This window comes from Macrosteles quadrilineatus, unplaced genomic scaffold (genome assembly GCF_028750875.1).
Source record: "Macrosteles quadrilineatus isolate MER2022 unplaced genomic scaffold, UCM_ALF_1.0 Scaffold_2__2_contigs__length_208266976, whole genome shotgun sequence".
NCBI lineage: Eukaryota > Metazoa > Arthropoda > Insecta > Hemiptera > Cicadellidae > Macrosteles > Macrosteles quadrilineatus.
The window spans coordinates 207,043,816-207,069,657 of record NW_026542595.1 but is presented as its reverse complement, the minus strand read 5'-3'; the positions used below and the strand labels follow the sequence as shown (position 1 = coordinate 207,069,657).

General features: G+C 35.0%; 1 protein-coding gene across 1 annotated transcript in view; it reads left to right on the top strand.

Moving 5' to 3' along the window:
• Nucleotides 1-25,842, top strand: part of LOC128986022 (uncharacterized) — a 68,627-nt gene that overhangs the window by 13,336 nt on the left and 29,449 nt on the right. The window contains exon 2 of the mRNA XM_054406100.1: nucleotides 23,821-23,879. Coding sequence (XP_054262075.1) covers nucleotides 23,827-23,879 — 53 coding nt within the window. The 5' untranslated portion in view covers nucleotides 23,821-23,826. The remainder of the gene's footprint in view (nucleotides 1-23,820; nucleotides 23,880-25,842) is intronic.

The following is a 25,842-nucleotide window of genomic DNA, read 5'->3' as shown; positions in this document are numbered from 1 at the left end:
ATGTATGTTTATAGTCTATAATAACAAAGGACAACCTTCTGGAACTAAAAATCTCCCAATTGAACCACTCCGCTACCCTTTTGATCATTAATAATTTTTAGAATGATTACACTAAGCCAAATTGCATTAAGGAAGTGAAACGCTCTAGGGCTGTGTTAAACTTAGAGCGGGTAACATTTGAAAAAAAGTTCTCCAATTGTTCGTCTTCTACAAAGTTACGGGAACTGTTTTCTCCGTACTTGAATGTGACATGCGCTTGTTGATTCCAAAGAATCGCAGCATTACTGAATCTTTCTGCTCAGCATTCTAAGGACTGAGCGCAACGGAATGTGCTGATCTTAGTTGAGTCATTCATTCAACTCGTGTGAAGAGTTTCGTTTCCATCTATTCCAAACCTCGAGGCTCACTGAATACTTGGAAGATCGGATTTCCCTCATGATATATGCTTATCAATTGTCCTTAGCACGTCTATTCTTTCTGAACAGGATAGTTCTTTTTGTGGAATGTAAACACTAATATAGCGATCTCTCTGCAGAGCATTGTTGAACTTTTCCACTATGTTTGCAAATTTCCTCCACAACACTTACGGAGTCTTCACCGAGGCTACGACGCCAGTACCGGAATAGTGAAGTGCGTATACCTCAATGGGCTCAGATGGGATCCATGAAATCGATTCGTCCCGTCTGCCACAATTAACGACAACCTACAAACACACTTGCGCTACTGTTGTGTGGACATTGTTGTGCAGGGACTTACTGCGGGTTTTGCCAGATCGTTGCTGTTAGAAAGGGTTTCAGGCCATCATAAGTTTCCGTATCAAAATAATGTACATTTTTCGTTTATGGAGTTGTTGAAACGTAAATTTGTTTCTCACCATATGAAGTGAATCAAACGCCTACTCGAGGACACATATTATACCTTCTGGAGGGTTGTGTGTTTAAATGCCCTCGGCAATTGAAAAGTATTTACAATTTGCAATAAACTTACGGACTCATTGGAAGCACTTTATTAGAAGTATAGAATTGATAGTCATTTATTCATTGTCGTTCATCTATGTGATTACTTCTGTTCGTCTCACTGCAAAGTCTAAAATGAATAAACTCGTTCATTGACTATATATACCTATATGTATGTATATATATATATGTCATTGACTATATATGTATATATAGTCAATGACTCGTTGTCACACCAGAAACTGTTTCCACCCAACATTCTCTCACGAGGTCGAAAGTATACATTCTTGCAGACGCATCTTTTACATGTTCAATAGGGCGTAAAATGGGATCCTGCGAAGCGTGAAGTTCTTCGGATAAGTACATACTTAAAGTCCAAGTCTAGTCCCGTTGTAAAAGTACAGCCCGTAGCCATTGATAGCCATCTTCCAGGACTCATTTGGGTCGAATATCCATTCAGGGTTCTGTGATGATACGAAGATAGTGTTAGAGGTACGCATATTGTTTACCTGAAGCTAGAAGCTACTCAAGACCTTTTTTGTGTGATGGGCTGGGTGTTAAATCTAACTGGTAAGGCCAAGAGAAATGGATGCTGGTTTGTGGCAAATATGAAACTAATCTAAAAAAAGAAACTTTGCTTAACAGATTATATACTATTATATGCCCTACTTGAGTTTTGGAGAACTACACCAAATACACAACAAAGAAAATAATATAAAGTTTTCCCTTTTTGTTGCCAACCACATAACTGCATTGCCAACGCTTCAGTAAAATTTAATTGAATTGACAGGTGGTCAGCACCAAATGAAAACTTAAGTCTTTGAGATAAGATAAGGCAACTTTTGTAGCAAATGATTCGTCGTTAAATTCCACATCCCCTCGTTCACGTCCTTGGAAATCAATTTGTTCGAATTACCCTTATCCAGTTACCATCATACTTTGTGATCAATATTCATGGCAGTGAACGGTACCTGAGTGTCCTGAGCTCTGGCGGTCGTCGATTATAACTAACTGGACGTCGACATCAGCATCACACCACGATCATTCTGGAGTAATCAGTGACTTCAAGCTTCCCCGTTAATGCCTCAGGCTCTTGCTAGAACTCCAGAGTTGGGGAAGTCTCTTAGCTGTCATCTATTTTAATGAAGCGGAAAAGATATAGGTCACTGTAACAGTAGAGCCTGTCTGCGATTGTGTTAGGCCAAGTGCTTTGCTACCAAACAATTCCTTGCAGAATATGCCTATTGCCTACTGTGTCAAACAGTGTAGGTATCAAATTTACACTGTTAGATGAAATTTCTTCATAAAAGTACTGCGTACGTACTAAATGGCATTTTGGTGTTCTTACTAGTATCCGGAGGCAAAACTCTAAATTGAACATTGAGTAATAGGAATTGTGTCAGAGTTTCCACTAACAACGCTCAAGCTTTTCAAATCTATCTACAACCACCGTCATTACAGTTTTAATTGTCTAAACTTACGAAACCTTAAAAGATCGCGCGATTGCCGTCACCCATGCCTTGAAAGCAATGGCGACGTGAGGCAATCCATAAAAAGCCAATTAATGGCTTATGTCTGGGTTAATTGCTGCAGGTGTTGCGTCACCGCCCCCAAGCGAACACTTTCCATCGCCAATCAAAACAGAACGGGGAAAGTATCTTTGGCGGGAAAGTAATTCCAGATGCTCATTTCTCCCCCCGTGGTACTGATGGCCCGATTCTGGGACTCGCGAGCGTGGAAATCCAGCCGTGAAAACTGTGCCAAGCATTGTTGATGCGTTGAGATGGGTCTCAGCTTCCAGTGTGCTATAGACGTCCGAGCACCATCGTGGCATGATAGGAGTAAACAGTGAGAGCAGATAAGAATTACCTAGCAATTGGCAACGAATTTAGGGTTGAGAGATTTTGATCAGGGCGTAATTTAGTAGCGTCAAGATGGAAGCACGAAACTACTTTGATTTGGTATAATTCATCGCTATGATCTAATCTCGTAGTGGGGTATCAGGGCAAGTTTCAATAATGAGTGTAGGGAAGTATACGTAAATATATTTTATTTCAGTTTGTTGTTCACGGATAAATATGAAAGTTTAGGCATATTTGGTTTCCACTTAGATACTAAGACCTAGCTTCATTAGAGCTTACTTCAGTAATGCAGTGACACTTTCAGAAAAAAATGGTGCATTGCAAGTCACCAATCCAAACACGATGCAAGCATTGAGGTTCACGAAGTAATCTTTAGTGTCACAAATATAGACCGATCGCCGAACTGTTTCTATGGATCCCCCAATGAATCTATGCTATTCTATCTATGCACCTTCTTGTGGATTTCTAATGTAAACCTGTATTACGCTGCACAGGAGCTGTAGCTCAAATACTTTTTGATCTTACAGATCGGCTCAGTCTTGCTGTAACTTTCTTTTACCAACTCTTCTACTTCGCCTCCTTGTCTGCAGTCTTGACACCTTGTCCTGATGTTCATCCGCGACCGCAGGTCCCAGCCCCCCGTGGCTGCCCTCGTAACACCCGGTTTATCTTTCGCTCCGCTCCCGTGTGTCAAACTAATTGCTCTATGTGAAGACTGGACCGGTTACGGTCTTCTCATCGAGTGGTACGCGCCATCGCGCCTCTGACGATGGGTAACGGCACCGCCATTCCGGTTTGGTGTATATCTCAATCTTGTTTACTTGTTGCGAATGTAAACACCGTGTTTGGTGTGAAATGTCCAAAATGTAGGTTGCAGCATCATGTTGTGGCTTGTAAACACTAAGTTGAATGAGTAATCTTCTTCGAGTTATTAGGAGACCATAATTTCATAATCTTGCTTGTACCAAGTGTCACTGCGCTCGCCTTAGCATGCAAGCAGTCAGTTAAGGGATTTTCCTTGTGATAGAAAATCGTAATGGTACTGAGTCATTCCAACGTTTATTTAATTTTATGAAATATTGTTCTTGAAACTTGATAATGTGAAAATTATTGAAAAAAGTATCTAAGCTGCATGTTTTGGATATTAGTGTCAAAACAAGAAAGAAAATGTAGAGAGAATGTTTGAACAATCGAATTTGTTTTATTGCCTGGACGATGTCTTAGACAAAACACATCCACTATTCTTGAGATTGCCAATTTGTAATATACAATCATGAAAATTCCTCTTCTTCAGCTCCATTACTGCTTGTTCCCAAAAAGTAAATCACACCAGACGAAACAGCTGTGGATACTAAGGATTATCCTCAGTGTAGACTTTGTATCTGCTGGGAAGATTCTCTCCGTTACATTTCATCTCCTCGGATATACAATGCTCAAAGATCTAGTTCACTGCTGTACATCAACATTTCCCACGGTTTATTCCTCGGCATCGCGCCGTTATTTACCGGACGAGTTATGAGATGAGTTATATTATGATTCCCGCGTATGTTCTTTATACAAATAAATTATGGACGCGCAAAGAACTGATAGTACCTGTTACTAACCAACCATGCGGGTTTTCAAATGGCGGATCAGTCAGGTAAATTGTCTCTCCACCCAAGAACTTATCCGACCGTCAACATTTATTACAACGGCGCCACGTTTCCTTTGATGGGTCTGCCCTTTTGCTCAAGCAGTAATTGTCAATTCAAAACAAGTGGGGGCCCTAAAATTGAAATGGGCGTCACAGACAATGCTGTCGTCCTACGCTTCCTTTGGGCCTGCGCGTGCCGGAATGTCACGAAAAGCTGTTCTCTTTCGTCTTGTTTGGATTTTCTTATATTTACTATTCAGCTGGTTAATATTGACGTCATTGCATTTGAAAAGGGTTTCTCCTTTGAATTGTCAACGGCTTTTATTGTTGTGACGTTTGTACATGCGTGAATTACATATTATCTGAACTAACTATAGGTCGACCGCTTAGAAAAGAACCTGCACTCTAATGCTAATTTCCATTTAATGTAGATTCTTATTGATGTTGAAGATACTATCCAGTCGGGTTGAAAGTAAAGTTGATAAATATGAATAATTCAATACTATTTCTTTGTGGGAGAGAGCTGGTCTAGTGGTTAGAGCACGGGACTTCGTTCCCTGAGGTCCCGGGTTCAAATCCTGCCAAATCACCAATGGATTTTATCGAAGTGATAATGTCGCAACCCCTAGGTCTAGCCTGAGTTAATGTGAAAAACAATCCCGGGCTCGTACCTAGCGTCCTAGGACAAAAACTTTCTCCATTAGGTAACTAGAAAATATCCATTCATGATTTCTTAGAGGAATACAATATCAATTATACGAAGTGGTGATAATACAGTTTCCTACTTCATATGTTGGAACTTTATATAGTTACATCAAGCAACAAGTTTTCTTCAGCTTTCTTAAACTTGAAGTCCAATGCCAAAATTGGTTCACGTCTCTCGTAACGGCTTCTACTAAAACAATTGCCCTAATTACTTCAATTTGGCCAACCAGTCCACTGAGGTACATGTTCTCACGGCCAAGAAACTTAATAAGGTTTTCACTCTGAGATGTTTCAATGAAACTCTCAATTTAACATTTTAATGATATGTAAATAGGCAGTTGCCTTTTTACAATCACAAACCTTTGCTCCAATGAGGTATTCAATATTTTTTCAGTGTTGTTTTGAATTTTGGTGTATTTTGAATATTAATCCTTTTTGGAAGATGGAATTAAACCTTTAAAAAATAAGTTATACTACAGACTTATCTTGAGATTGTCTAGTTTTCGAACTGACTCATCTACCCTGTCAGTGGTCGGTTTCCTTGTCAGGTTGTTGGACTTATTGGACCAATAGCATATTTTGACTGGATTTTCACTACTTTCCTCAGTCCCCGGTCAGAGACCCCTCTCCTCCTCCACACGGTCGCCGCATATTCAACAACCGGTTGGTCGACTGGTCCCTCGTAGGTCACGGTCCAGCAACTGGTTTCTTCACTTTGTATGTTGAAAATTATCACCTCTACAGTAATCACTCGGAGTCATAAGTTCTTTGGATCTAAATGTAGCGTCAACGTCTATGGTTCTTAGGTTACAGGCCTTGGTAGTGTTTCCTTTTGGAAATTAAGGTCTACATTTATTGAATCTCGATCTTCGGTTGCCACTTGAACTGTGGAAAACTGGTTGTCGTTTCGGATTCGTTTCTCCAGTCATTATAAGCCATTATCTTCGCGAGTTCAACAACGATATCGTCTACCGAAGACCAAGATTTGGCACTCTCCTTCCAGTTTTTCCAAATGCATCCATCAGAATTGGGCTATCAACCGATGCTTTCCATTAAAACGGAGATTTTAAGACGTTACAAATGAAATTTCGAAGGTTGCATCTTCTTTTGCGAACTAAGCTATTGATACCGAAATTTAAGTTTATGCCCTATTGATTTGGTATCTAACCAAACGTAGAACATCTTAAGTCCGTATTCTTTGAACCATGCACATTTGACCCAAACACACCATTTTTACCATATTCAAAATCACATGTATGTTCAGCATACTCACAATTGTGGAAAGTCTTCTTTGGTCTATGTTGAGATGGCGTTGAGTCGTGATCTTCGTGTCTTTCCTTGTGCAATGAACCCCTCCCCCTCCGCATCCATAAATGGGCCATTTAATTTGACTCGATCTTCCACGTCGAAAGCTGTGGTTATAGTCTATTGTATTTTTAATCTTTATTGTAAGTGTAGTACGACGTATAAATAGGGGGTTTTACTCGTGGGAATATGTCTCTTGTGGTTAAACTTTACATGTATTTAGTAAAGTTATTAAGGACGGATTACAAACTATATGTTTGTCGAAAAATATGTTAGATTATTCGATCACGAATATTCAATGATCGATCGTTCAGAGCATCATCGTGACATATTGTCACGAATGATTCGCCCAGAAAATCATTGTATGAATGATTAAGTCACGTTTCGGTGCAATATCCATCACTTTACCACACACACACTTGAGTCTTCGTCAAACTTAATTAACTAATTAATTGAACTAGCATATTTTAAATACAGTATGCTCAACCGTATATTAATAATTATGCCACACTGTAGGGAGTGTTTTACCTGTTTTACACTGATGCATTAGTACACTATCCACTCCATTGAGAATCGTATGAAGACAATTTACTTTAGTTGCAGATTTTGCTTTCTCTTAACCAGTTGTTTAGACATGTTGAATATTAATTACAGTACAAGACAACTGCTTCAAAATTGATCCAAAACAACAAAAAACATTTATTTTTGTATCAAATAAGAGACGAATTTAGAAATTTTTCTAGGTTATGTTGCTTTGTCATTAATTTATGCCATTGTATATATCCCAGTATTCGTTAGGTTGTAATCAGCTGAGTAATCAGAAATCAGCTGGTCAACATAACCTCAAATCTGGCGGGGCATGCGCCATGCGTACTCTGTAATCAGTTGATGTGAGTGAGCAAGTGGCGTACTTAGCCAACGGTCTGTGTGAACCATTTACCAGAGGCCTGATAGCCAAGTAGGCCGAATTCTGAGAGGCCCTCAAAACCGAGGCCATGGGAAGAGGTGGCCTTCTTCACCATGTGTGTTCTATTTCGTAACTACATCATAAGATGAATCAAGTAAAATTTGTTCTTGAATTTTACATTGATAAAATGTATTACAGATATTAGGGATATAAAGTATTTGTGATGGTTAATCATTAGTTATGTTGTCCGTGGGCCCAACACACGTTAGTACACACGTACACGTACACGTAATGTGTTAGTACACGTTAGTAGCGCACGGTAGTTCGTGGGCGTGTGTTAGTTATGTTCACTCTACGAACATAAACAAATAAGCTGCAAAGTAGTTTGTATTAATTAATTATTAATGTACTTTACACTCAAAACTCTCAAGTTTCTCTTCTGCAACCAAAGAAAGGTTCTCGCCTTCAGACTAAAGAACAGTAGTTGCAAGTTCCTTTGCGCTTGAGATTGTTTTATTTAGATATTGGATACCCATTGAAGTGCATGCCTTTAGTTCTAATATGGATACATCAGCTCAGTAGAAACGTTTTTGACAGCGATCTCCTAAATTCTTCTTTCTTGAAACTATCATTAGACATTTGAGTTCATCAATGCAGTAAATTCTATCAACTACTTCAATCTCCAGGCTTCACTTATGTTGTGATGGGTCAAGGTTCCGACTGGGAGTTACTTCTGTGGTGTCTGTCTGTCCTTCAGTCATTTCTCTTTCCGTCTGTTCGTCTGTCAGTTTGTCTGTTTTCAGTTATGAATTGATGCGGAAGTAGGACGAGGTTGCCAAGACTGTTTGACCATCACATGTCAAAACCTAAGAACGTCTTGTGAATTTCAACTTGCTACGTTTAATTTTTTAGTTACATAGACACACGTGGACAAAGGCAGGAAGACCAAGACGATTGTTGACTGTGTTTCAGTTTATAGTTGGCTACGTTGGCTTTTAACTTTTCTTTATCCACACCATTAACGAAACTACGAAAAATAACTTGTTTTAACTGTAGTCACAATCAAATGTATCCATCGTTACCTTATCGCTCCCATTAGCCTGCGGCTATGTTGATTGTTTTTACGGCCACGTAGAAATTACTTGAGCAAGACTGGTGATTACATTAGTATTATGGATATCAAACGACATGCTGAACTAACCTTGACGTTTCAAACCTTAACCTGTCCTTGACTCGACCACTAGAACTGGCCTTGGTGCAGGATACCTTCTAATAAGCTTGAATGAAGAAATCGCATATTCCTCACGATGATCACGATAGAGCTATGTTCTGTTTGGTAACCAAGGAAAGCTCTGGTACAAAAGCGGAAGAATCAATTCAACAAGGATGCAAGAGTGGAAGGAGATACTAGATGAAGGGTAATCTTCCAAAGACAATGTCAAAATTACTTAAATGTTTAGACAATTTGTTGACAGGTAATTTAAAAGAACAAGAGTAGCGTGGAAATCCTTGAGCAAAATAAGCTAACGATCAAAGAGAAGGTGAACTTAAACACACCAAATAATCAGGTGGATAACCTCTTCACTTTTCAATTCCTGCAAGAGAAAATGCTAATCTTTTAATCCCAGAGCATCCACTCCAGATTTAGGTAGCAGATGTTTAGACTCCAGTTTTCCTGTTTGTCAGAATTTGTGAACAAGATTCAATGAATCAGATTGCTTAATCTGTGCAAGGGTAATGACAGGGTGGACTATGTTTCGTAAAACTACTTAATGAGTTTTCATCGAAGCCCTATAAACAAATGCTCAGAAACGTGTGTATTCAAACAACTCGATTTAAAGATTGCACATCGTATTGATAAACAAAGGTTCTTTCCAGCATTAGATGACAAATATATTTAGTCCACGAATTACTTTCCACCGTTAGACACAGAATCATCTTCTGAAAATAGCTTCGTTTCTCGGTGATTCGAAACATCTGCTGCTGGTTGTGCGGTTTGGAAATGTGTACCATTTATTTTTCCGCTCTGACAGTGTCAAAAGATCCTTTGTATTTTCAACCTCCAATCAACATAATCAATCATCAGGGTGAAGCAACCAGACCAATCTCTGAACATCTCTTACAAACGGTGACTGGAGATGAGGGAATACCACCCGAGGCGCCGATGAAGATAGCAATGATTCCATTGTATTGTGGGTGTATTGTATTGTAACTATTGTATTGCGGGTGCTGACTCAGCCCACATTTGCTTATAAACTCATGTAGGAGTTACCTCATGCTGACGTCACCTGTGTGCTACATTGTGCATCTGACTTGGTGAGAATTAAAAATATGTTGGATTGTCCAGACATTGTATGTAGTATGTCAAAGTGTTCGTTGTGAAGCTAATTGTTTGGAAAATTAGTTAGTTTTATAGCTTTAAACGCTGTGAAAGAATTACTTTTTTGGCCTAGTTTACTGACACTTTTACACAATTCAATAAGCAAAATCGAGTTTATTTAGGTGTTTTATTCAAAATTTCATATATAGCCCCTTCAACTATGAATATAACCATGATACACACTCCATTCCCTTGTAAAAGTTGTTGGCAGTTAAAAAAAGTCGTTGAATTGATCCAATGACAGAGTGCAAGTAGGTTTAGTAATCCTGTTTGGTAATTCAATACCAATTCAATACTGGTTTTTGTCTACACCAACGTTTAAACAAGCTAAACTGGAATTTACGCCTTATTGTAAACTATTTAATTCGTGATGCCTCTGTTAAGTATTGGAGGAAAAATTATATTTTAGGCTTTTGAAAACTTACTTTTCAAAAATCTCACCACAGGACTAATTACCAACGGATTAACGGATTAATGCAGAATACCAAAATGGCAGACAAACATGTGATAATGCTTGGAACATAGTCTGCATATTTATTAAACATTTCAGACAGACATAACTGCAATTTATTTTAGCAGCTTATAGTTATAGTTCCATATCCATCCATGGTCTTATAAAAATTGTATCTTGTAGGTAAGTTTATTTATAGAATTGTGTGTCATAAAATCCAATGTAGGTAGAATTGTCCCATTTTCATACATGTTCAAAAAGGTTACATAAAAACTAAGATTCGTGACGAAATCGGTTATATTTATGAAATGTAAAATTAGAATGACCAAGTTCGCCGCTGAGTACTAGCATATGCTGACAAGTTTTTTCTACGGACAAACCGAAAAAAAAATGGGAGAACAAATGGGGCCGCTGAGGTGTAATGTACCAATCGCAAGGGTAGTACACCGAGTGTAGTCCCGAGCGTTGGTGTGAGTGGCTTTTGGCTTGTGATTTCAGCGGTAGGACAATGTCGCTACCAACACCTAGCGGCTTCGGTCCTCCCTTGAGTGTTAGTGGCTCGCCCAGTGTATATATGCCGCCGCGAAGACACCACTTTCCGACGAGAACCAACTAATGACATCCTGCACATATATGTATTGATAGTTAGAATGTTAAAGTTTTGCAATTAAGTGTGTTTGTATTGATTTGTTTAACCAACCATTGTTTAAATAAAACGAGTTGGAATTAATATTATAGTGATAGTTATCTTTAATTAATTTATTAAGGGGTGAAAAGGTTTTATAATATTGGAATGGTTTTCATCGGGGTGTGACGAACAGTCGTTTAACAACACTGCAGATAAATTCTTAATAGTTATAATATGTCCTACAATTTATGAGTTGCTGTATTGACAACAAAATCGTATCGTTTTTATAGGTAATTTTTTAACTTTATTTAATTTACAATCTGTTCAAAAAGTAGAACAATAAGCAAATGTAATATTAATACGAAGAACAGCGATTGAAAATTGATTCACCACTGTCAACACTAGCTAACAAAGAGAATTTTGATAACACTTAGCCGAATCTGAATGGGAGGTCTAATATCGTATGTCGCTTCAGTCTGTAAATGGTGTTGTGATTGTCCAATAAGTTTAGTGCAATGAATGATGATTTTTCCAAGACAAAGTTTACTACACGGTATTAAATTGTCAATCATCAAAGTCAAATAAAAGTCAGTTTCTTTTTAGTACTACCATTGACTATTGGCTATTGGATTGATAGTCAAAGATACTACATTTCATAACTGTTTATTTACTATTCTTTTAACAATTTCAAAACATGTGATATTTAATCTTGACAAATAAGTTATAGCAGAAAAGAATGATGAATGAACATAACATATATTATGAAATTAGTCATTAACACACGGTATAAAAGTTTACAATGTTTACAATAAATATTAGTTTTAACTAACATAAAGTAACTAAATACAGAGGGGAAGAAATTAACAAAAACGTGGCTTAAATGGTGAATAGTAGAGGCAATAGGGCAATATGACGCCACTTTAGGCACGTTTTCCCCATAAGAATAACATGGTGAGCTTTTTTTGACCACTTTTAAAAAAATCCAGCTCTCAGTCTATACAAGCCTATATAAATGTTCAATACCATTGTACAACTCCATTACAATTTCAAATCCATATCCATTCGCATGTATATTCACAAAATCATCAACTTGACAGTGCGAGGTTTGTACGCGAACTCAACTCATGGCGTGTGCGCGCTCCCGGCTTATGGCGCGGACATGCTCCCGGCTCATGGCGTGCTCCCTTGGACATCCTTAGTGGAAATCCATGAATTCTGGCTACTTGGGAACCCAAGCCATTTGACATATAATAAATCACCTTTTCTCCTAATAACCTTTTCTATCAAATACATGTCTTTATACTTGGTCTTTAGCAACTCCTCTGTATAGAAGCCTCCCCGGATTATATTACCATTTTCATCTTTCAAGATATAAGTCACAGGCTTTGTATTCTTTACTTCTGCTATTGTAAATAGTTCCCCTGTCCAATTCGGAGTATAACCTTTACTAAAAACATGTTTATACTTGGAAATCCTCACACTATCACCTACCTTATATCTTGGCTTTTTAACTTGCACTACTTTAGAAGTCAACCTCTCATGCACGTATTTACTGTTCGATATACTCACTTGGTTAGGCTTCATTCCTATAGATCTATGCACCTTATTATTATATTTTCGAATTAACTTTGGAAGTAAATCCAACCATTTATAACTCCCCTGAGCACTAAATTCCCTATATAACCAATTCTTTAAAGTTCTTTGAAACCTCTCCACAATTGCAGCCTTAGTTGTAGAAAACGTGTGATAGTGATTAATATTTAATTTTTTCATTAGTTTGCTAAAATATTGATTAAAAAATTCTTTTCCATTGTCGGATTGAATGTTTTTAACCCCCTTTGGTAGAATGGTTTTAATGGCTTCTGTAACCACCAACCCTGTCTTATTCTTTAGTGGAGCAGCATAAGCTTTTTTAGAAAATGTATCTATTAAAGTTAAAATATATTTATTGCCAGAATTCTCTCTAGCATAGTTTTGCATATCAATTAAATCTATTTGTACAGTTTCGTTTATACCTAATACTTTGAAAGACCTTCTAATGAAATTCTTTCTTGCAGGCTTATGAAGTTCGTATGCAATTTCATTCATTTTTTATAACATCATTCTTTCCTTGTACTGTAAATATATTACCATTAGCCCCAATCAATAGATTATCTTCCATTCTTTTAAATACATAGTTTTCTGGTATATATGGTCTATTATCTATATACTTAAATCCACTCAAAGATGTAGGGTCGGCAACTAATAAATCAGGATTGTATTCCATCAAATTAAATTTTCTTCCTGCATATACAAATTTTGATCCATCATAATACATAGCTTGTGACATTAAACAAATATCATCTAAATATTCCCCCATTGGTAGATTTCTTATATATTGTTTTTTGGCATCCCAACATTTTTCTTTTTTATCAAAAGTTATAGTCTGTTCTTTTGTAACACAGTCAGTGTCATCAATGGCAGGTTTAACACATACTAACCTTTTATTATTAAAATCCCAATAGCCTGCTTCCATTTTTGGAACTTGTGAAACATTCACAGCATCTTTACTATCTGTACCTTCCATCAAATCGCTAAGTTTCTGTTTCTTAGCATTCCAAACGCCATTCTCTGATTCTAAAAATTCATAATTATTATCGTCTTGTACAAATTTACCATCTTCTTTTCGTATTAAAGTCTGTTGTAAAGTGGGCACATCATTTAAACTTTCACCCTTTTCCACATTAGTAATTTTCCGTTTCTTAGCATTCCAAACACCATTCTCTGATTCTAAAAATTCATAATTATTATTGTCTTGTACAAATTTACCATCTTCTTTTCGTATTAAAGTCTGTTGTAAAGTGGGCACATCATCTAAACTTTCACCCTTTTCCACATTAGTAATTTTCTGTTTTTTAGCATTCCAATTTTTATTCTTAGATTCTAAAAACTCATATTTAGTATTACCTTGTAAAAAGACATCACCTTTTCTAGTTAATGTCTGACCCAAAGTTGATACATCATCTACAAACTCTCCATCTTTAACATTACCAATTTTACGGTTTAAACAATTCCAACTATCGTCTTGTAAATTCAAAGTAGGTTCACTACTAGCCCTGGGTTCTGCAGGCTTATTATATGGATTATATAAACGATAAAATTTATCTATAAACATATTTTTATTTAATAAATAATACCACTTTCTCTCAATTCCTCAATAATGGAATCTATTTCATTATCCACTCCTGAGTTACCGGCTTGGCGACTTAGCCAAAGAAGTCTTAACCTATCTACAAGCTCATTAGGATCATCCCAATAAATATAGTCTATTTTATTACCAGTCACTTGTCTCAAACCTTCACCAACAGATTTAAATAGAGGTTTAATTATATTAAGATATTTAGTATGTCTATTACTTGAAATTGGTGCACCATCTTTGTAACTCTTTAAATGCCCATTTGTAGCTTCCAAAATTTCTTTATAATTTTGCAAATCAGCCGGAGTATAATCCTCAGGTTCTTTTAAAGTTAACAACTGCCACAAGCCTTTTGTCCCCTTGTAAGTTTTATTTGCAACTGTAACATCATCATTGGCAATATCAACTTCCTTATTTCCAATAAAAAATTTATTTGCTTCTCGTCTAATACCATATGTAGTGTCTGTCATACTACTTTTACTGAGGTAATTTCCTAAATAGTCTGATGCTAAAAGACCAAAATCTAATTTCTGTGGAGTGGATTGTTGTATTGGTTGTAATCTTGGTATCATTGATATTCTAGATGGAGTCATTGGGAGTATCTCCATTTGAGGCCTCTCTGTTTTACCAATAGATGTGATTTTTTTTAATTCTTGTAATGGCTCTATTAAAGGTTGGAATGTTTGGAACCTCTCTTCAGCCTCTAGAAACTTGCCACGTTTTAAAGCTCTATATTTCTCTCGTATTTGATTTGCAGAGTCAACCAATTCTTGTTGAATGTTTTTCATCTTTTATTTACATTTTATTTATCTCATTTGACAAAGGATTGTACTCAAACACTTTATCATGTATTATCAAACAATATGCAGATGTATTTGCTGGTACATTTTCTGCAGTTTCAATCTCTAATTTAATATCAACAATTCCTTCCTTCACTGTTTCGTTCTGTCTAGAACAGTCTATTACAATTAGTGGATATTTCTTCATAAACTCAGCCCTACTAATCATAGGATCTGGGATAGTATTATAGTAAGTCTCTCTAAACCTCATAAACATCTCATAAGCTTTAGAGACATCTCCATTTTCAAAGTCGAGATTTAAATCACTATAAGGATAATATTCAGAGTTTAGAAATACTTTGAGATTTTTTAATTTACAGTGATCAAATTCATCAGTTCTTTTTCGTGCACTATTATCCCTAGCTGTTTGGAAACCAAATATAATATACCTAGGCTTCTCCAAACTTGAAGACGTCTTTACTGACCATGTATGTCTTGTGGTATTGGGATATGATGGAAGTTCATGCAGCTCTAAGCTTCTAAATGCAATTTGCAAATTTTTATTTTGCAATAACATCTTTTGTAATTGTAACTTCTCCCCATCTGATGGTATTACATGTGGCATTACCCATTGAATTGAGTTAAGTGTAATTTTGGGAATTGTATCAGCAGCGCCACTGGCTGGAGCACTAGTGGTTGTTAATATACAATTCAAATCATTTTTCGATCTTTTCAACACCAATTCTTGTTTGACATTTACTAATACCTTATTAAAATCCTCGAATACACCCATTAACAGCTCTAATGGCAAACATGTACTAAACTTGCCACCTTTATGGAACTCTTTCAAATTCGTGTCAGAATCAAATGCCACATTTGACAATTTAGTTGTTTTATTGTAAGAGCTTAATATTTTCATAAGACTAGAAATTCCTGGGTTTCTTACAATGTCTATTTCTTTACCTGCAACTTCGTATCTAATTTCATCAAATAAGAATGCAAATGCATTATTTATAAAATGACCTTTATCATGATTTTCAATTTCTCCCTTAATATACAGATAACTCCTACATGGGAGAGTTAGCAAATCTTGATTATTAATACATATTCGAATTTCATCAGAATTATTTATTGCTAAAGTGTTGTGGGGAACATATGAGTGATTTGTAATTTTAACTACACTATCGTCGAATTGGGATTTCCCTGTAACGTCTAGAAAATCTTCCATTTTTATTAATAGAAAATTTTAACTTTAGTCCTATTGATTTTAGGAACCTAGCATTTTGAACACTTATAGATAAATTCTTATAAATTCTCATATCTTTTTTATATGACAAGTAATTGTAGTTTCTTCTCCGTTAAAGTCAATTGCCTTGTCATGTTGATCGGCAAATGTAATACTGACAACATCTAAACTTCTCTTATTTACAGGAAAATATATAATATTTCTTGGAACTTCAATAATTTTGTAGCCAGGAGGAGCTTCTGGATAAAAGCTATGTATGGTGTGTGATTTGTTGCCATTTAAATAGGACCCGTTTGCAATATTACATTTTACTCTAATCACATTTACATTATTAATGTTTATTTTATTTGTAGATTCAAACTGAACACCAGGAGTAGAAACACCTTTAAATCCTAATAAAATAGACCCTAAACATGGTTTTGTAAAATCAAACACGTGGCTAGAAAGTAATGTCGCTTTCATAGTTTTATTATTAGCTGTAAGGAAAAAGTCTGGGATTTGCTTTTGAATTTCCTTTGCAAGCTCAACCACCTCATATGTTCCTTCAGAAATTTCTATTGTAACTGGAGCATTGTGGTCATAATAGAAAACATCATCACCTTCTCTAATGGTTAATTTGTTGCCTTTAAGTTGATTCAATTTTGGAATAAGTCCTTTGAATAAAAGTTTGGATTTAGTATTAATTAATGCTTCTCCATTTTTATCTACTATAACTTTAAGTTTTCCATTTAATAACTGGTTTAAATCATCAACTGAGATCTCTCCTTTTGGTAATGTTATTTTCTCTACTTTGTAATATGTTAAAGTATTTAGTGGTTTTTTAACATTAAATATGGAATTATAACTTTGAAAATCTACCAATCCAATTACATAATCATCATTTAATTCTATGGGAGGAAAGAATACTGACTTTAGCTCTGGCTCTGTACCTGAAAATGTTATAGTAAATGAATCCATTTTTATAAAAAAATATTTTTTATGAATGATAAACATAAAATTCCACAAATAGAACTATTTAAATCTTGTATTTGATCGGTTGTATAGTAGATTTTATATCCCTCAAAATATTTAATTACTTCTTTTGGAGGTTGGATTCCAAATGGGTCAAAATAAATTACAATATCTTTATTTTTACGATAAGCTGTCCAATGTGTGCCAGATGAACTGTCTAAATTAACTATTCCGCACTCTTTTACTCTTGGTGTTAGATTTTTTAGCTCGTTTTTTAGGTACACCCCCCTGAAGTGAGGCACGTCTTTTGCGGCCTCTAACAGCTGGTAGTTGTCCATCTTTTTTATTAAATTTTAATCCCATTCCCATCTTTGCTTTTGCCTTCATCAAATTTGTCACAGCATAAGCAGCAGCTCTTTCGGCAAGACTTGCGTCCTTGGCCGTTACTCTAGTCCAAGCTAAGTCTGCTAATCTCATGTCTGCTTTGTTCCGAGCAGCAGTATCTGGATTATTCATGTAGAATATGTCATGCTCTTTACAATAAGAGTCTAGTTTATTTTTTGGAGGTACATTTTTAGCTATATTCTCACGTACATTCGTTCCAGGTCCACAGTACTGATATGATGGTATGTGAAGTGGGAATGGAAGGTTATTTATAAGAGTATTCAATAACCCTCGACCCCTGTAAGGTTTTAGGAATAACCCTTTGCCCTTTTTACATGTTTTCTTATTATCATTTTTTACCATTTTTATTATATAAAAAATGTCTTTTATTCAACAAAAACATAAATTTAAAATAGTACATACTAAGGAAAATATACCAAAAAAGTTGGGTCTATTTCCTACCAATATTCGATGTGTTATTTGTGGTCCAAGTGGAAGTGGGAAGACGGTTGTAATTTACAATTTAATTGTAAGAAAGGAAGGATTAAAATTTACAAACTTATATTTAATATCTAAATCTTTAGAACAAGAAAAATATAAAAAAATAATTGAAATATTTAGTTTGTGTGATGAAGTGAAATTACACACGTTTACTGACTGTGAAATCACACCAAATGATGTAAAATCACAGTCAGTTGTTGTATTTGATGACATAAATAGTCCAAATATTACACAATTTTTCTCAATGGGTCGACATAAAAATATTAACTGTTTTTACTTGTGTCAATCTTACAGCAAAGTACACAAACATTTACGTGATAATGTAAATTTCCTAATATTATTCAAACAAGATGATTTAAATTTAAAACATGTATATCACAATCATGTTGGTAATGACTTTTCATTTGACCAATTTAAAAATCTCTGTCACCAATGTTGGGATAAAACTAAATATGGCTTTTTCGTAATAGACAAAGAAAGATCAAAGAATAATGGCAAATATAGATTTATGTTTGACCAATTCTATCAAGAGGATGGTAAGGGTAAATAAATAAAAGACTGGAGTTTTTTAACATTTACATTTATTATATATCTACACATACAATTCATGTTTGATCAATTTTATAGTGACCAAGCGCAAGCGTATTGATGCCATCTTCTAGAATAAACCTCTTGTCATCGTCAAATGATAGTACTTTCTTGTTCATGGTTAAGGTTTGAAGATGATGATTTGTAGATTTAATTCTTGTCACATTCTCATAGTAATCTTGCCCAGTTGCAAGACAGTTCAAATAATGTTGATGTCTAAGGAGATGTTTAACTGTAGCACCATCAGCTCCTTTAGCTTTCTTCACCTCTAAAGCTTGCTTGTCTTCTTCATATAACCATTTTAGAGGAATATAAGAATATAACTTTGGTCTTAAACCACAATATTCATACATAATATGACCATCTAATTCGTCTTTGAACTTGCCAGTGACTTTTTTATTTTTATCAGAGTATAAGAAATGGTCTTTACTATATCCAGAGGTATCAAAATAGTGCAAGTCACATTCTATTTCCTTGTAAAAGTCCTCTGTAACTATAGAATACATTAAAGAATCCGTATCTGTCATAAGAAATCTTTTGTTCTTAAATTTTGACATATAATTATAGTGGAAATCATACATTATTACTTTACTGATATCCAAAATTGTCATTCCTAAATATATAGGTTTATTAAACTTTACAACTAATTTATTTAAATGTATAGCATGTAAATTGTTATCAAACTTTTTGCTACAATCAAACCTTGGATTAGTGACATATTTTGTTAATAGTGACTCATCCTTGAGATATATGTCACGAAACTTTCGTTGATTCATAATTGTTCGACCAAAGAGACAATTGTTTAACAATTTGTAAAAGTCTTTTTCGAAATCAGTTTTAGCACATTTGCGTTTTTCAATATTAAAATTAATATAGGACGCAAGCCATTTAGACTGTCTAAATTTTAAAATTCTATGGTATTTTGTAACAATCAAACCCAATTCCTCATATTTTTGTAATGCTTTATAATGTAAAATATATTTAGTTTTGTCATTTAAATTAGGTATTAATTTGCCATTCATTTTCTCAGGTGCTAATGGATAGTCATTATGTAAATCATGTAAGCTTTTATCATATTTTAAATCAACTTCTAAAATGTATCCAAACTCATCATTTTGATTGTATTTGTAGTCTATCTCATTAGTCCAACGGAATCCATCCACAGGCAGTGGCTCGCACATTGCTGTAGAGTATAGTGAGTTACAGTCTAAATATATTAAATAGACACTCTCTTGATTGGGATCATAGTGTTCACCCATATATCTATTATTTGCTTTAGCATAACGTGTGGAAATCATACTAACTCCTCCTCTGATTGCACTTTCTATGAACAAATGCATGTCAATATCTTGAAATAATTGTAATTTTATACCAGTCATTCTAAGACAGGCCTCCCATGTTAATCCAGGAAGTGAATACATATGTACGGGGTCAAGTTTATAATCCTTTAAACACAGGTCTCTAAAAGTCTCAAAGACATCAGCCAGTAGCAATACATCTGTTTTAAGATATAAATCATGATATTCTTGTAAATTATTTATATTAAAATGGGACCATACATTTTTAGCATGTTCATATTCATTGGGAGAGATATGTTCTTTAGTTAGAGTACTATAAAATGTCTCAATTGGGGGTAGAGACTCTGCAAACTTATCTGGTCCCGTCATATATTCATAGGGAAGTACACCTTTACGTTGTAGTAGTGGATTTTGTATGAATCTAAATGTGTTTAAATTGGAAGCCAATTTATATAATGGAAGGGACAGAAAGTTGTATGAATCTAAAAATACTAAATCATCTACAGAGAATGATATATATTTTTCCATATCTTTAGCTATGCAATTTAATTTACGATTAAACTTTCCCAAGTGTTGCATTATTAAATGCCCATCGTAATTTTTCAAGTTATGGAAGAATACTGGTATTTTCTTTGTTACTTTATAGTTTAAATTACAATCATTGTGGGCAGCTCCACGGTATTGCCCAGAGGAATGGCAATGATCTCTCACCCTATCAAAATATAAGGGCTTTTCACAAATATGACAATGTGTTGAGTTTTGGAAAGACGCCTCTTGCTCTGGAGTCATTACCAGGGGAATATATATCGCCATTTGACTTTTAATGAAGTCATAAGTCTCAAATAATCTTTCAAAAAACACATCCATAACATTTGTACCACTGTACAACTCTTCAGAAATAATCTTAGACTCTTTCACTACAACAAATGCAAATCCAGATGGAGTATGGTTATTTGAGTTTATAAAGCACTCAAAATCTGCATAAATCACAAATGGGGCTTTAAGTTGATATTTATAATTTTTAAATTGTAATGTATCTTGTTTAGACATTTCCACTCGTTGGGCATCAAAGTTTTTACAATATGTTATATGACGCTCCAATTTATCATTAGTGTAAAAATGTTGTAAACACAGCTTACAAAAATGCTTCTTATGGTCGTGTTTTGTAGACCGCAGCATTAACCTATTAAAATCACGAATTAAACAATAATGTGATTTACGACCTTCTTGTAATAATAATAAATCTACATGAGTATTACTATTAAGTTTAGTTGTTCTTAATGGATATATTAATTTCTGGTCTTCAACTCCAAAAACATTAACACTTATATTATTTTGTCTTTCAAATTTATCTATATCAGATATTTTTACGGGATATTTTATATTTGTCATATTTAACTGACATTCATAGGGTACATAATTAGAGACTCTATTAGCATGTTCATTAGAGTTCTGTGGATATAAAGCTGCTAAAATTGACCAAAGGAAGCATTTATTATCAACATTTTTTATATTTAAAACTGCTTTTGTCAATTTAATACTCTCTGGTGTGGGAATGTATGACTTTGGAGTTAATGGCTTATACTTATAAACATGCAACTGCCAATATTTAGTATGGTCATATATCCATCCACTGCCCTGGGATTGGTATTTGTGCATGGAAGCGTCAATCTTTAAAAGAGCATTTTCAATTTGGTGAATTAAATCTTTTTTCTCAATAGTTAAGGTGGTAAGGCTTCTAAAATCTGCAATACATTCTTTTTCATTAACTAATTGTCCATTTTGATCCATTGAATATTTTATAAATTTAATTCTCCTTACTAAAGTCCATTTTATCGGCAGAGGACAAGACTGAAGAGTATTTTTAAGTTCATTTCTAATCGATTCACCAACAAATTCAATCATTGTATATGGACAATTATTGCAAGAATTGACATGTCTTTTAAAATGACCAACCACATTTTTCTTACAAAAATTACAATTCTTATGACTTTGTAATATATGCGATTTTAGAACCACATTATCATCACAGATTAAATCACATACCTTGCACAGTTTCACCTTCATTTGATGTACTAGCTTGTAGTGGCGGACCAAATTGCTCTTCTTGGACAGCGAGGCGGAGCAGTGTTGACAGGTCGGCATCACGCTCGAGAATGAAATATCACCCGGATGCCACTTCTATATATAGGCTCGTCCCCGGTGACGTCACCACCTGAGGATTCCCCAGTCTCGTGACCGCTTCACTTGGCCCTTGTGGCAGTGCCCGTAAAACTGTCTAAAAACGCTTATATCTCGAAAACGGCTTGAGATACGGCAAAACGGTTGAAATTCTGGCAAACGTAGTGGGTGTCAACTTTTGATTATAAACAATATTACAACATAAAAAAATCAAAAAGTAAGAAAAAAATTTAACATTATTTTATATGGGTACAAATAAAATTTACCATGAAAAATCGTCTAAGTCCGTAAAACTATCTAAAAACGCTTATATCTCGAAAACGGCTTGAGATACGGCAAAACGGTTGAAATTCTGGCAAACGTAGTGGGTGTCAACTTTTGATTATAAACAATATTACAACATAAAAAAATCAAAAAGTAAGAAAAAAATTTAACATTATTTTATATGGGTACAAATAAAATTTACCATGAAAAATCGTCTTAGTCCGTAAAACTATCTAAAAACGCTTATATCTCGAAAACGGCTTGAGATACGGCAAAACGGTTGAAATTCTGGCAAACGTAGTGGGTGTCAACTTTTGATTATAAACAATATTACAACATAAAAAAATCAAAAAGTAAGAAAAAAATTTAACATTATTTTATATGGGTACAAATAAAATTTACCATGAAAAATCGTCTAAGTCCGTAAAACTATCTAAAAACGCTTATATCTCGAAAACGGCTTGAGATACGGCAAAACGGTTGAAATTCTGGCAAACGTAGTGGGTGTCAACTTTTGATTATAAACAATATTACAACATAAAAAAATCAAAAAGTAAGAAAAAAATTTAACATTATTTTATATGGGTAGCATGCATTTTATATGGGGGAGCGCGCCCGAGTTCGCGTACAAACCTCGCACTGTCAAGTTGATGATTTTGTGAATATACATGCGAATGGATATGCATTTGAAATTGTAATGGAGTTGTACAATGGTATTGAACATTTATATAGGCTTGTATAGACTGAGAGCTGGATTTTTTAAAAAGTGGTCAAAAAAAGCTCACCATGTTATTCTTATGGGGAAAACGTGCCTAAAGTGGCGTCATATTGCCCTATTGCCTCTACTGTGAATGATGAAAAATAACAAGAGGAACATAAATTAACTTAATAATTTTTGTAGCTAGTTCAATAATTAGTAATTGGTCTGCGGAATCAGTAGGCATAGACAAACTCTGCCTGTGCGTCTGCTGGGTTGCTATAGTCTTTAATTGTCTTTTAATTGGCGCAATGCTGAGGAGTAGGGTTGCCGGGGACAGTACAGTGCACAATGCAGTAGTGTTTGTAGTGTGTTGTCGTTAATTTTAATTAATTAATCCTACATTTGTAGGATTTAGATTTATATGAAATTCAGAGGTTTCAGGTATTAGAACATTTTGCATCTGAATAATATTCAGCTCAAAATTTCCGCTATTTGAGCTTATTTCCGTCACTATAATATTTCAGACCACTACAGGTATTTTGCCTTTGCGATAGTTAAAAAGATATAGATTTGAAAACTGCTATGCAAAGATACGGCATAATATTGTGTTCATTTTCAATAATTAATACCAAAAACATAAGTGTTTAACACCAAAAAGGGTATGCTCTCAAAAAAATCCTAACAATTAAGTTTCCCAATAATTTTTCCAATAAGCTGATGAGAGAAATTTATTGACTCAAAGATAGCCTTATACCACCAAACTATGCAACCACGTTAGCAGTATAAAGTAAACACTAAAACTGAACTCTAGAAGATCACTAAGTTGGGTTTGTGAATTTTCCCACATACCTCGTAAACCAAAACCCACAATTACATTCTAGAGGTGTTTGTTCCCCGTGGCTCTGACTTTGACCTTTCTGTTCTAGGAGGGGATGCCGAAGGATTTCGAGTCGTCGTGGAACCATTTGGAGGCCGTCACCTTGAAGTAAGTCTTCTTAGGAAGTCTTCCGTCTTCCTACATCATCTAATGGTCGATTAGCTTTAGTTATTCGTATTTTGATTCATCAGTAAATTTATAATATTGAATTCCTCTGAATAATAGTAGCAGATTTGAGTAAGTGCTATACCCAATACAAGCCAATGTGTTTTAAAAGTCAAAATATCCTTAATACTAATACGTTGTTCACTTGAGTTGTTTTCGAAAGGTTCATTTTCACCTTATTCGTTTTCAATGTCCATTAACCTTACATGGGGGAGCGAGCTGGCGTAGTGGTTAGAACGTGGGACTTCAGTCCCTGAGGTCCCGGGTTCGATCCCCGCCAAGTCACCAATGGATTTTATCTAAGTGATAATGCCGCAACCCCTAGGTCTAGCCTGAAGTAATGTGAAAAACAATCCCAGACTCGTGCCTAGCGTCCTAAGGACAAAAAAAAAGTCCATTAACCTTATTCAAAGCTTCTCAATTGGAGAGCATTTTGACAATGATTGTAATAGTTACACTCTGTATAGTAATTAACTGAATTGAGAACACGAGAAAAGTGAGTAAATTTTATATATATATATATATATATATATTTTTTTTTTTTTTTTGAAAGAATTAGCTTAACAATTATTATGAATGATTCTGAAAACAGGTTCACATGGAAATTGATTTAAAATTCTACATTTATCATTTTTTTAGTATAACTTGAAATGAAAAGACTTTTAATGGCCCATACATTTCTTGTACAGTATCTAGCCTAAAGAATCAGTTGGCTTTGTTTGCATTGTTGTTACAAAGAAAAAAGAACCTGATAGACTAAAATCTAGTTGAACCCAAAACTAAATCGATAAACTTAGTTTAAATAATTGAATTTATACAATCAAATAACCTAATTGATATAACAATGTTTAAAATTCGTTAACATAGGCTACTACAGGACTCATAATATTAATAAACTGTATCGGTGCGATGTTTTGACTTCGGCAGCATCCTGGCAAACAAAACTAAAAAACCTTTGGAGATTTTAAAATCTCAAATAAGGCTGTAAAGAAATATTAACCGTTCGTAGTCCTATCAATATTCGAAACTTCCAAAAGTGAAATCTAAAATCGCAACCAAAACGTTACCCGAGCTGGACTGTAACACGTTACAATGATGAGAGTAACGCAAATTAACGATGAACGGGTAAATCGGCAAAGCGTGACAAGCGAAGCTTTGCCGACTACAATTACCGTCATGGATACTTCCTCGGCATTTTCACATGAGCTTTTAAACCGGTGATGAAGCTATTAAGGCAATCTTCCAATAGACCGAGAACAATTCGTCTGTCCTTGGACGTTTGGCGGTGTTTGCGTTCGCAAATTGATGTTCAAAGGCCACAAATGTTGGCGGTATTCAATAATTGATGCTAGAAGACCGCAAAAGTTAGCTTTCTTTGCAATTAACAATCTGATTGAAGCTCGAAGACCTCAAAAGCTGGTGATATTTGCACCAAGGTCCAAGATTGATACTCAAAGACCTCAAAAGTTGGTGATGTTTGCATTTACCGCGATTGATGTTCAAAGACTTCAGAAGTTGGCGATGTTTGCATTAACCACGATTGATGTCCAAAGACCTCTAAAGCTGTCACGCGATGATGCCGTGCCGGTACGACCTTCACTTAAAAGTGTTCGATTTCTTCGTTAAGTATGTTTAATGGTAGCCCAGTGTAAACTATACTTATTTTCATCCTACGTGTTAGGTGTAGTTAAATGATGCTTCCGCTGGCCGTTAAGATTATTAAAAAATTGCATTTTCGTATTTAACATACAATTTGCATTTTAGGGACGATTTGATTACACTTAGTCCATGTCATTTTGAATATCCTATAATTATTTGAAAATCTGTATTCACAACATAATTAGGCTGTATTAACATTTATCAATGAGACACATGCAAGTTTTCACTGTATATTTTAAATCCAAGT